Source organism: Silurus meridionalis, chromosome 18 (genome assembly GCF_014805685.1).
Source record: "Silurus meridionalis isolate SWU-2019-XX chromosome 18, ASM1480568v1, whole genome shotgun sequence".
NCBI lineage: Eukaryota > Metazoa > Chordata > Actinopteri > Siluriformes > Siluridae > Silurus > Silurus meridionalis.
The window spans coordinates 6,286,012-6,299,857 of NC_060901.1; the positions used below are offsets into that span (position 1 = coordinate 6,286,012).

The 13,846-nt window shown below is 40.7% G+C and overlaps 1 protein-coding gene across 8 annotated transcripts in view; it reads right to left on the reverse strand.

The window, feature by feature from the left end:
* sbf1 (SET binding factor 1) overlaps positions 1-13,846 on the reverse strand; it is a 75,766-nt gene that overhangs the window by 26,456 nt on the left and 35,464 nt on the right. For all 8 annotated transcript variants that reach the window (XR_006928553.1, XM_046873559.1, XM_046873557.1 and 5 more), the window contains 13 exons: positions 13,665-13,778; positions 10,699-10,776; positions 10,507-10,620; positions 10,287-10,415; positions 10,096-10,194; positions 6,879-7,092; positions 6,385-6,497; positions 6,139-6,288; positions 5,534-5,602; positions 4,409-4,567; positions 3,711-3,973; positions 1,492-1,664; positions 1,335-1,408 (listed from right to left, as the gene is read on the reverse strand). Coding sequence is in view for 7 of the 8 variants with exons in the window: in XM_046873559.1 (XP_046729515.1) it covers positions 1,335-1,408; positions 1,492-1,664; positions 3,711-3,973; positions 4,409-4,567; positions 5,534-5,602; positions 6,139-6,288; positions 6,385-6,497; positions 6,879-7,092; positions 10,096-10,194; positions 10,287-10,415; positions 10,507-10,620; positions 10,699-10,776; positions 13,665-13,778 (1,749 nt within the window). In the remaining variant the exon portion in view is untranslated. The remainder of the gene's footprint in view (positions 1-1,334; positions 1,409-1,491; positions 1,665-3,710; positions 3,974-4,408; positions 4,568-5,533; positions 5,603-6,138; positions 6,289-6,384; positions 6,498-6,878; positions 7,093-10,095; positions 10,195-10,286; positions 10,416-10,506; positions 10,621-10,698; positions 10,777-13,664; positions 13,779-13,846) is intronic.

Here is a 13,846-nt window from a genome sequence, read left to right on the forward strand (position 1 = left end):
TTCTGAAGGACACCATTTGGACAAATCAAGTGCACAAGACAATGTGAGGAAAACTAATTTTCGAAGTGAAGAAGTGTGTGTGCAGCTCTTTCTCTTGCTCTGTACATCTAATTAAAAGTAGTGAGGAAACTCTGAGCCATGGGTTACACACCACCGTGAATTCTTCTCAGCTAGCTCCAGAGGTCCATCCACAATAAGGATGGTAAGATTTAGCGATTCTAATCAGTGCATCTGCATAAAAGTAAACGATGGGATGCATAGATTTTTTAAAAGTGTTTATAGAATACTTGGCATTTGTACCCCGGTGCATCATTTTTAACATATTTGCATAGATAAAAAAACTATTTATTTATATATAATTAATAATAGAAAGGCGTCTATGTTTTTTTATTCTCGTTATAGAATACAGATTAACATGGCAGAGGTAGAGATGCATCTTCCCGGAGACAGAACAGTAGAAGAGCGTCTGGTTTTATTTCGTCTTTTTACTTTTTCTGCAAAATCCTGTTTGTGAAAGAGTAAATTTATGATTTGCGGTCTGTCTGAACCAAAGAAATAAACGTATTGAATTGCAGGGCATCATACTTTTTCCATCGTATCATACTGCATTGAATCGCATCGTGCTGCATCCTACTGGTGGTGAATCGCATCGCATCGCATTGGTAGCTGCTTCATTTAGATCTTTAATGTATCGTCGGCTATGCACCTCCCTAATCCAGGCTGTTGGGATGTCACCGATACAGGAGTTGAACTTGGTGGGAAAACGTCCCAAGACGCCTTTGAACACGTCACACCATCACATTTCTGCATTGTTAATACCGTTGTTTTTGCTTTTGTTGTGCAACAGAAAAAACACGACGTGTGGTTTTATCGGCCCACAGCATATTTAAAGGCTAATAAGAATGAAGCCTCCAGACCGAGTGTAATAATGTGTTGCGTTGTTTCCTGTTAATGGCAAAAACAAAAAAGCCAAGGATGTGCAATGCCTTACGGGCGAGTTCTTAGAGACAAACTTTAACCAGGTGGGCTCCAGCCACATTCCACATACATATAGGGGGCAAACGTTGCTATTAAATCACTGAGAAACAGCAGAATCGGATGGTATTAGACTTTGTGCTCATTCCAGCAGGGGGTGAAAGTGAGAGAAGGGTGGAAGGACTAATAAAAAAAAAAAGCCCAGCATGCACCACTCTAGTGTGTTGTCACACACACGTACCTGCTGGGGCACTCTGACTCTGTGGTGGTGATGGTGGTGGGGGGTGCTATAGGTGGGTGTGGGCGTGGGCGTGCCTGTCTGTGGAGTCGAGCCCAATGTAAAATTTTGAGTTGGTTACCTTTTGGATAGGAGGCAGCCTCTTGCTCTCTCGGTTGACCGCTTCCAACGTCTCGATGTGCATCTGAACGATATCTGGGGGCGGAAAACGCACCGGATTAAGCGAAAGTCAGATCGAGAGGGTTTAGACGGCGTCCGCCCGGTGAAGCCGTTTCTACCTGGTATCATGATGTGAAGGGCCTTCAGGTGTTCGTTGGTCACGCCGCTCTCATTGCACACTTTGTCTACAAAGCGGTTGATGAAGCGAACCACCGAATTGGCCACGTCGGAGCTCTCGGCGTCCTCAAAGCCGCTCTCGGTGTCGTAGCTTTCGGCCATACTGCCTGCGATGCTACACACACACACACACACACACACACACACACATTAGAAACACACAAGTCAGTGCGCCAGGCCTAGTTTTCTAGTACTAAATCCAATGAGGTGTGGTCTGTGTGTTATGAATAAGCGTTCGAGTCCACGTGAGACGTCTGTTTCTTTCTTTCCAGTCGCTATGAGACGAATTGGCCGTATCTCTGTTTGTTTTGGTGTGTTCACGGATTTACAGCTCGGTGTGTTTGCATGCTCAGGATAATGTCGGTAAGCGAGTCGTATGACGGAGCGGCTTGTCCTTATTCGGCCTCGCGAACTCTCCGCGAATACCACAGCACTTTGACAACTTTGTGTGTGAAGATTCTCAGGAGGCTTTCTGCAGGTTTCACCAAGTCAAACTAAAGACTTTTTTAAGACCTTTTTAAGCACATGCTAATTCGTTGTTAGCGGCTAGCTTTTACAGAGCCCTAAACTCAACTGTTTTCAAACTAAGTATCACTAAAATCTTTTTACGTCTGTGGTACAATCCGAGATTGAGAAGCTGTTTGGCTGTTGCATGTTGGTCTCATTTGCAGTCGTAATACAGCGAATTATATTTTGACTGGCAAAACAAAGAACTACAAACTAAAACAAAAACATTCTAAAATGCCGCGGGAGCATTTCCATGAGTATTAGAGGAAGCGCTGATGGACATCGGAAAAGACCAGTATAAAATGATTTAAGATCTAGAACAGTGCATTTAAGCCGTTTTAGGGCCTAAAATTTAGATCTTTTTTATTTTTAAGTCCACATGACATTTCACGCTTCTTCAGTCTGAGGAAAGTTGGGTTCCACAGATTTGTATGCTCGAGGGTCGAGGGGTTTAAGAGGAAAAGAAATCGTTAGACTGTAACTACCCAGTGAAGGAGAGAGTGTATAGAAGTATAGTATAGGAAGGTGGTAGCTCGGTAAGTTTAAATCACAGCACCATCAAGTTACCAATGATGGGGCCCTTGAGCAAGGCCCTTGATCCGCAATGGCTCAGTTGTAGTTTCGTCACGTATCTGAAATTTACTGAAGTGTTTCTATTTGGGGAGACTTTAACTTCACTACATTTTCAAGTCAAATATCTGACTTTTTACTCAACTACATCTTGCGAATTCAGTCGTTCCTTTTTATTTATGAGGATAAAAACGTAATTGGTTGAAACCGCAGCAATCCACCAATCAGGGTCGAGCGCACGCTGGGGTTTAAACTTGTTCTGATTGGCGTTTGATGGTTTCTACTGATGCAGTTCAGCATCAGTTCAACAGCAAGCAGAACATTTAGAGAGGAATAAATGATGGAAGAAACTCCTGGCTCGACACACGTGGCCTTTTTTTTTTTTTTAAGTATTTGAAAAAGAAGGTTTAGAGCGAGAGATGGAAAAAAGTACACACATCCTTCACTCAAGTAGAAGTACAGATAGTTATGTTTTAAAAGATTTGGGTAAAAGTTAAAGACCTGACTATCCTTTATTACTGTTAAAGTAAAGAAATTTGGGCTCTGACATGTACTTAAGTAAAAAGTAATCATTACTACTACATGTTTTAGTGTCACGCTGGTAACTGGACTTCACTTCATATTAATATATTAATACAAAAGAATTACACACTTTGTTGTCTAATTAATGTGTCCAGGCTAAACAACCACCATATAGAACACAAGCAGAGAAAAGATGATGATCAGATCAACTAAAAAATTTAAATTTAGTAACGAGGCTGGTTTAAAAATGTAAGAAGTAGAAAGTACAGATGTTTGTGTGAAAATGTAATAAGTGAAAGTAAAGAATAAATAGTGAAGTACTGATACCAGAAATTGTATAATTATTAGCGTTCTATTAATCAAATTTTATTTCTTTATATTCTTTCTTTTCTCGTTTTCTTCTGCTGCACTTTTACTAGAATAATATTTCACTTTGTGTACTTCATCCATCACCGTGTAAATATAAGTTACGATCAAAAACCTCGATCCAGGCAGATAAAACTCCAGCTAACGCGACTCGACTTCCAGATTCTACAACGGTTGTGTTGTGAGTTTCCCTGACCTGTTAGTGACGAAGCTGTTGCTGACGCTCTCGACCTCGGCCAGGCCGGTGGTGCGCAGCAGGCGGTTCTTGCTGGTGTCGAGCGGCAGCAGCAGGTAGCTCATGCGGTTGGCGTAGTGGATGGCCTGGCTGAACACGGTGCTCTCCTCCTTCTGCACGCGTTCCTGCTGACACTCTTTGCTCAAAGTCGGCCACAGGCGTGTCTGCTCCGACGCCATCTCCAGCGCGCTGAGCTGCTCCGGCCTGCCCGCACCATCCTCATCCTCAGAAAGAGGAAAAATGAGAGGCAGAGATGTCGGGGTAAATAAAGTACAGAGATTATTAAAGGTGATTAAAGTCTGATGTGGAAATGCCACCATTATTATGGTATTACAGATATAGTTACACTATACACTATACTGCTCTTCTGTACAGGATTGTCATTGGATGTGGTAGCAATAAATCTTCTCCTCACTTGGACTAGTAGTACTACCCCTGTACACAAAGCCAGCTCCATGAAGATATGCTTGACACGGGTTGGAGTGGAAAATCTTGAGCAACCTGCCGTAGCTCAGACTTCAACCCTAATTAAAACCTCTGGAATTAATTGGAACGCAATCCTGCCCTCTTCACCTACGTTATTTATGATTCAATGAAATGTATGTATTGGTCGAATTATTCTGTCGAAGCTGTCGAGCTAAAAGACGATGTGTTCTTACAGATCCTGCTGTGGCTCGCTCGTCTGTCTCCAGATAAAGAGCTCTGATATGGTTCTGTACATCGCTGTAAAACATGGCCTCCCAAAACTGCATGTTGGTCCACACCATGTGATCCTGCACACAGCTGTATGCAAACTGAGTGATGCCTCCACCAAGTTTCTGCAACACACACACATACACGCAATTAGAAACAGATGTTTAGAGGCTCAGTAAAGCTGCTGACTGGGTTGCAGAGTCTGGTATGTGTGAGAGGAGAGGAAAAAAGTCGGAGGAATAAACTGTGGTTGGTGGTAGGCATAAAATTAACTTGCCTAAAGGTTAAAGGAACTTTCTCCATCTCATACACACACATTTCTAAAAAGTGCGCAGACAGTAAAGTTACATGAGTTATCAGTGTCTCGCTCAGTCTGAGAGCAGAACAGCCACGTGCACATTTTCCTTAAAGAGACACAGACCTCAAATCCAGTCAGAGTCTAAATACAACCACACTGAACTGCTGTACTGCACTGATGTAGAGCACTGAGAAAACTTAAGGAAGGATAAACAGAAGGAACGAAAGAAAGATAGGGAGGAAGACAGGAGGGGGGGGTAGAAGGAATTAAGGTAGGAAGCAAGAAAAAGTGTGCAGAAGAAATATAGGAAGCAAGAAAGGAAGGAAGGGTGGGAGGAAGGAAGAAAAGGTGTACAGACAAAATGGGGGACGGAAGGATGGAGGGAAGGAAAGAGAAGAGAAGGAATAATTAAAATATCAAAGGAATGCAGATAAGGAAGTAAAGCAATATGCAATAAAAGAAAAAATTTTAAAAAAAAAGGAAGAGAAGAGAAGACGACAGTAAATACTGAATGGACTGAGGGACTGGATTCTCGGTCACTGATCACGTTTATTCGTCACGTGATAATCAGCAGCTCATAGTAACAGTATGTTGTGGTCTGAATCACATCACTGCACGGCTGATCGTCCTGTCGATGAGTGTGTGAAGAAAAGGTGGCCTCAGTCTGAGACGTAGCTGTGGTGTGTTGTGGCTGATGTGATGGCGTGTCATGTGATGCCATGTGATCATGTCATGTGATTTGCTGTCATGTGATGCCATGTCTGGATGTGATTTTGATGTGATGTGAACGTACCCGACAGAAAGCAGTGACGAGGGGCAGGAGAGCTGCTGCAATGCCATGTTCATCCATGTGAGAGCAGTCCTGTTTTCACACACACACACACACACACACACACACACACACACACACACACACACACACACAGCAAGTTACATAAGGCAATTTCCATGATATATGCATTTACACACATACAGATATGTATAAACAGACATACACAATACAAATCAAAGAAAAAAACTAAGAAAGGAAGAACAGGAGGAAAAACAGAAGGAAGGAGGGGAGGGAAGAAGGAAGGATGGAAGAAAGAAAAGAATGACCGAAGGAAGAAAGGCAAGAAGGAGGAGAAAAGGAAGAAAGGACAAATAAAAGAATAGGAAATAAGTAAATAAGGCGAAAAAAGAAGGAACAAATGAAGGAAGGAAGGAAGGAAGGAGGGAAGGAAGGGCAAAAAATGAATGGAAAGTAATGAAGGAAAGAAAGGAAAGAAATGAATTAAAGAATAAAGGAACAGAAATAAAAGAGAAAAGAAAAGAAGGAAGGAAGACACACGTGAAGGAAGAAAAGCTGTGAGGAGGTGGAGGTGGTGAAGGTGAGGAGAGTGAAAATCTCAGCAGAACCTGCAGCGCGCAGTTCATCATGCGCACAATGTAGTCGAACTGCTGGTCATCCAGCACGGCTCTGTTCTGCAGCACATGCTGGTTCAGCTCCTGAGTCAAACACACACGAGCTGCACGCCCTTTCAGCGCCCGCAACACCGCCGGCATCAACTACACACACACACACACACACACGTGCGAATATGACATCAGAATACCCCACCAAACTAAATCTGATCACCAGATGAAATGTGATCTGTAATGAACCTTCTTGGCCTCCAGCAACTTGTTGTCAAAGATGTACATGATGCAGTTCCTGACGACCTCCAGCCTCCGCGCACTGTTTGCCAGGACGCTGCCGTTTCTGTCCACGGTATCACCTACAGGCAGGACAAAAACAGAAGAGGATGAAATGTCGTGGAATTGGTTTTCTACCTGCTCCTCCACCTCAAAATACATTTATGTATATTCATCTATTCGTTTATTTTTTACTTTTTTAAAAACCTGATCAAGTTCCAGTTTTCCTCATTGCTTTGGTATCTATTTGTGACTCCCCAAAAAATTTCCCAACCTCCTCCCTTCCGTCTCGGCCCAAATCACAGTGGAGCAAATCACACTATTTCCTTCTGCGCGATCCACTACTGTTTTACAACTCGGAGACCGTAGCGCTAATGGCGTACGGGTCAGCAGGAGTCATTTAGGGTCAGGGAAGAACAAGTGTATGAAACGTCGAGACGTATCACACCGGTGCGCGCACTCACCTAGGGGAGGGCCTGAGGGCGCCATCTCCTTCAGCTCAGATTTGACCACAGGGGGCGCCGATATGAGCTTAGCAGCTGCGTGATCGATAAACAGCTGGACAGAGACCTCGTCCAGGAACGGAAAGGGGGTCAGAGACACAGGGATCTGAGACTGAGGACTGTCCAACGCTGAGCGCTGAGTTTTGTGCATGGCTACTGCAGGGTACGGGTTCTCCTGTAGGAGATATGAGATAGAGCCGAGAAAAGAAACAGATAATGAACAGTTTCCAGAAGAAGCATGAATGTTGCTTTAAAAGTCCTTAAATATCAAATTACTTTTATATACAAACGTATACATTAAACAAACTACAGGTTGTCCAAAATTCAGCTGCGAGGATTCTGAGTAAGACCAGGACTGGTAAACATATTTCTCCATGTTGGAATCATTGCGTTGACTCCCTTTTAGTTTCTGGATTGATTTTAAAATTGCATGGTACGGGGCCTGGTACATGGTACTCCAAGGCGTGATCTCCGCTCCTCTGATTCCGGTCTTTTGGTTGTTCCTCCTACCCGTTTACGCTCAATGAGTGATCAGGCTTTTTCCTCACACGCACCAAAGCTGTGGAATTCTCTCCCCACTGAGATTAGACAGGCCGAGTCTTTTACTGTTTTTAAATCTCCTCTTAAAACTCACTTTTTCTGGACAGCTTTTAGGTGATTTTTGTTATTTTTGTGATGTTTATGTCTTTTCATTATTATTTTTCTTATTAGTTTCATTATTCTTAATTAAATTTTTTCTTCTTTGCTTGAAAAGCACTTTCAGATGCTACTTTGAAAGGTGCGATGTAAAGTAAAGATTATTATTATTATATCATTGTAATGTATAGAAATAATCGTTTGCAATCAAACACTATGTAGCACACTACTGATTTAGCAGAAAAGTTTGTCTCGTTTTGTCTGTTTCAATCTTTTCCTACAAAGTAAAGTAGATAAATGGCTGGACAGGATGTTATTCCACAAAAATGTAATAAAAACTAATAATTATCGATAGCAGGATAAACAGACAGACGGATAGGAAAAGTAATAAAGTGACAGATGAATGAATAGAAAAAAGTAAAGGGAGACAGAGAGACAGACAGACAGACCAGAGTAGACAAATAAACAGACATAAAACTTTCTTTCGGCTTCTCCCATCAGGGGTCGCCACAGTGGATCATCCCCATGTTGGATTTGGCACGTTTTTACGCTGGATGCCCTTCCTAACGCAACCCTCCCCATTTATCCGGGCTTGGGACCTGCACTAAGAGTGGATCGAACCCGGGCCGCAGCGGTGAGAGCGCCGCATCCTAACCACTAGACCACCAGGGAACCAGACAAACAGATATACAAACAGGAAAATAGAGACAGACAGCTGGGTGGATAAACAGACAGACATCTGTAATTATTAGTGCCAAATAATTCCCCATTTCACTTCATTTATTTATATGTAAATTTAAATTATAAATGTTCATATTTTATTTATCAACATTGTGCATTTTGATACTTTTGTATTGATTCATATATATATATATATATATATATATATATATATATATATATATATATATATATATATTTATTTATTTTGCTTTGGCAAAATTGTATGTAGACAGTTTTGGCAATAAAGTACTTTAAACTTAAAATTGCGTGGAGAGAAAGACAGATAATCGGACAGACAGACAGAGAGAGACATACATAAACAGCCGAAAGAAAACCAGACAGAAAAGAAAAAGACAACTGACAGACAGACGGATTTGCAGATGTGCAAAAAAACGAACCAAATAACCAAAAAAAAAAAAAAAAAGTTTGCTTTTAAAATATATTTTTTTTGTTTCTAAGCAGATTTGCAAATGTGGAAGAAATCATGTTTTCTTAAAACTTCTAAAACCCATACAAGGAAATCTGCCCTTCATGGCGTGAAAAAAAAGCCATACTCTGGCGGAAAAACATTCCAAACCCAGAAGGAGTTCTTTTGGCACAGAAATACTTTGGTCACTCTTTCACAGTAATCAATGGGAAAACATTAAAAAGAGCAAATTGTACTAGTCCCTTTCAGGAAGTTGGCATGAAGAAGGAAGTCACACTGTCAATTACTGAGTGAAAATACACAATAAATACTATTTTCACAGGCGCTCTACTTCCCCATTGTGCCCAAGTGTTAACACTACTGTTACTATCAACATTAGTTTTTTTTTCCACACACAAACCTGGAGTTAAGATCACTATGCAATAGACTACACAAAACATACCAGAGGTCGACCAAATCATCAGTTTTTCAGATTAATCGGCTGGAACAATTGGCAAAAAATCCACACCAATAGTTTTTCCGGGTCATTATGAGAGTGGCCTCTAGTGGCGAATAACTGGCACCATGTGCTGTTTGTTTTATATTTTTTATTTATAATTTATTAATAATATAATTCTATTCATTCATATATTTATTCAGATTTATTTCATTTAGCACCTTTTCATAATTCTGTACTGTTTTTTTTATTTTTGTAATAAATTTCAGTACTTTTTTGCATGATGTGTTATGCATGTTTGTTCTTTTTTTTTATTATTGCATATCCATTTTAAAAACTATAGGTTATCGGCGAATACGATAACCTATATTAGGGCACCTGGTTTTCCCAGCCACATGTGGTTCTTTCCCAAACTGTTATCGCAAATGTTGAAGGCACACAATTGTAAAGGATTTCTTTGGAAGCAGTAGCATGAAAGTTTCCCTTCTTTAGAACTAGGAGACTCGAACCTGCTCCACCATGACAATGTCCCCTTGTCCTTCATGAAGATATGATTTGCATGAGTTGGAGTGGAAGATCTCCTGCTATAGAGCATCTTGGGGATGAATTGGAACCCTGATTGCACCCCAGACATCCTTACATCATCTACATCAGTACCTGACTTTACTCACACCCACGTGGCTGATAAGCACAAATCTGCACAAGCAGTGGAATCCAGTGAAACATCTTCCCAGAAGAGTGGAGGGAATTATAAGAGCAAATTGGGACTTAATGTGGAAAAATCACATACCATATTTATGACCAGGTGTCCGCAAACTTTTGCCAATGTAGTGTATATATATATATATCGGTATCGGTAAAATCCACTATTGGTTGACCTCGAATTCATCCAAACTCATTAATTACACTGAGGCATCAAGGATCTGAGAGGTGCAGAGGTAGAAACAGGGACATACGTTTTTGAATAAATGCTCGGCCAGCTCCTTGATGTGGTTCATCACTTTGTGCAGGTCGTTCTGCTCGCGCCGGATTCGCTCCACCTGGTTGGCGATGAGCTACGTGAAAACGAAACAGACGGATAAAATAAAAACGCGCTCATCGCATCAATACGGCAGGGTACTTTTCTAACGACCGATCCAAATCTCACATCGTCAAACAGGTCCGTGGGTCTGTACGGCGGCCCTCGCTCAGACACGAAGCCCGCAAACGCCATGCCGTCCAGCACCTTCATCAGGAAGTCGTCCTCGGAGAGCGTTCGCTGACCCAGAAAAGCAGCCTGGAGAGAAAAACAGAAAAAAAATTGCAATGAAAAGAAAATACAGAAAAAAAAAAAGTCTGTGTGAGGCAAGTTCTAGTCGCAGCAGGACCTTATGGAAGCGAATGACCGGCTCGGGGTGAATACGAATGATATGCAGACACCAGCGATATCCATGGAAAAGCTGCGCGAAGAGCCACAGAAACACGGCACGGACCTCTTTGTCCTACAGGGCAGAAGACAATGGTGTCAGATCAGTGGAGATCCATCGTTGTGTAAAAGTGTGAGCTTTACAGTATCGTACCTGGATCCTTACTGGCGAGGGCTGCGTGGAGGACGGAGGGAAAGCGTGATCTGCTACAGACAGCTCCGGATCCAGCACCTAGGCAGCACAAGCATCCACATCAAAACTCCACCCAAAAAACACACGAACCAGATGCCACAATCGAGATCACATGACCTTTTATTCATGTAGGCTTGTGCGAACTGATGTAAACATGTCTGCACGATTAGTAGTCTACCACAATATCGACATCAAGTGGCGTTTACACATCGGTTATATGCAAATCATCAGAAAAAATGCGATTAATGTGTGCTATATTTACCTACAGCCTTACAGCTAGTTGTGCTCAGTGCTAATTTTAGCTCATGTACGTGTTTAATATCAGTCACCTGACTTGTGTGGAGCAACAACCTGTCAATTTGTGATTGAGCGCACTTTGGTTTCCGTCACGCTGCATTTATCTGAAGAGCATTTCTTTTGTATTATGATGAACTTTGGCAACGTATTTAAAAAAAAAAAAAAGAATAGAAGAAAAAAAGGAAACCTTTATATGATAAAGAACTTGTGGCCAAGTTCTTTTGCGCAAAAAAATAAATAAAGATAAAAATAAAAAATTGAGAGAGAGGGAAATTAACTAAATGATATGATTATAGAACTTTGGCCATGTGCTTGTGCAGCGAAGAAATTGTAAAAAAAGAAAAAGAAACCAAAGACCGTTGTAAAAAATTCATTTTTCTTTGCTAATATATTTTCTATTTTCTAGACTGACTTGTTCTTGCATGGCGTGTATGACTTGATTTTATGCTTTCGGTAAATTAAAAAGGAACGAGTTAAAAAAAAAAAAATAAATAAATAAAAATAAAAAATCAATCAAAAGTTTCCATTAGTTTCTACAGAGAGAGGAAAAATAGCAGCACACTGACTTCTGTCAGAGAGCCACTGAGAGAGAAAACAGACCAGTGCACTGTTGTGTAGAGAGAGAGAGAGAGAGAGAGAGAGAGAGAGAGAGAGAGAGAGAGAGAGAGAGAGACAGACAGACATTCTGGCTTTCATTCTAAACTCATAAAGCACTTCATACTCCTTCATCCTTTCACTTTCTCTGGTCGTATGCGGCAAACGCACCAATTACGGCAAGTAGCTGGCATACGGAATCGAATCATTCCCTCTGAATGAGACCAAAAGATATTCCCAACACCACAACACAACTCCAGCACCCAAAAGGAAAATCCCGTTCGCAAGGGCGAGCTCATTCCCATCAACGTGAAGAAAAAAAACCCGACAGCTATTATATTTCATCTCTTACACAACTCTAAACAAACAACTGCGGTGCTTTCAATTTAAAAGCGGGACGTTTCAAAAGCGAGCACGTGGTGCTGAGGGGATTTCTGAGCAAGTCGAGAAAATACTGCCTTTGCACAGGCTTGAAAAAAAGGTCATTATTTCTTACATAAACACATAAAGAACCTAGAACACACCTAACAATTTGTACAATCCAAACAGAAGTTTATCAGAGTTATGACACAAAGTAGATTTAGTAGAAATAGATTATGCATTGGAATAATTTCCAAAAATTGGCAATGCAAATAAAGCGTTGTTTATCTTAAAATACATATGTATACTCAATAAAACATTGAAAACATAGACATGTAATAAATCATCAATATAGATTTTTTTTTATGAACTTCTGGGTGCACATATGCTCATGAGTTAGAATCCCCTACATTCTTCAAAAAATCAATAATAAAAAAATTTATGCAAATGAGGCTTAAACATGCATACATTTGGATTAAAAATAAATCCAAAATCGTACATGATGCGTATATAGATATATTATATTATGAAAAGATTAATGTAGGATTATTAATCCATTTATACACACTGTACATGGGGAAAAAAAGGGAATTCCATAAAAATTACTATACTATATTCAAATGAGGCTTTGTTTAATTAAAAATAAATTTGCATACTCATTTAAATATTATTTTGATTTTTTTTTTTTAATGTGAATTTATGAATGTAGGATTGTTTTTAATCTGGTTGTTAAGACAATTAACTCCAGCATGTTTATTATTAAATTGATAAATAATAATATTAATAACAAAAATCTGAATATACTGTACAGGGAAGGTTTTTTTTTCCATGAACTTCCTGTTGTGTGAATGTTCATGAGCTGGTCAGTGGCAATCAAGATGTTGAACTGTGGAAGTGAAGGTCGAGTTCAAATTCCAGCACCACCATGCTGCCACTGCAGTCGCGTTTGATAAGGAAATCTGCCAAATGCGGTAATGTTACTACAATTTTTGTTATGAACTTTTTTTGTTGTACGTTGTAAACATTTATGAGCTGGTCACTGGCAAACCCAATAATCCCATCATACACCAATAAAAATAAATAATAATAAAAAAAAAACAAATGAAACATTTCCTCCCACTGTTCCTTGTTATACACATGAACCCCACAGTCTGATAGTGAAATTTATGACCCTATTATAAACTCTACAACAACTATAAAACGAGTTCCTGGAAAACCCTACAAATATGGAAGAAGCCGAGTCACGTGACGGGGTCTGTCTTTGGAACGAAGCCTCCGTATGGAGATAAGCGTTTAAACAAGAAGGCGCTCAAAGATATAAAAAGATGGAAATCTAAAGCATGAAATGAAACGTTTGTGTGCTGGATGTGTGCACCTTGCTCCTAGAATTTCAACACTTTCGTCTACAAAATTCACAACAGATCTGCGGTTTGTGCTTTTCAGTCGGCGCCAAAACCTCAAATTGTCGATCGGGGGGAAAAGAGAGAGAGAGAGAGAGAGAGAGAGAGAGAGAGAGAGAGAGAGAGAGAGAGAGAGAGAGAGAGAGAGAGAGAGAGAGAGAGAGAGAGACTCAGAGACACATCAGCTTAGTGTAATTTAAACATAAGCAGGTGGTTCAGTGCTGTGTGTCACAGTACAGTGATCGGAGTGTGTGTTAGAGGAGAAAGGGGGGTTACCATGGAGAGCACCGCCTGTGTGTGCTGCAGAAGAGGCTCAGGCAGCAGAGATATGTGGACACACTCCGGGATAGTCACCGTGCCTCCGTCCAGATCTGCGATGATGACGTCCAACTGTAAACACACACACACACACACACACACACACACACACACACACACACACACACACACACGGCAGA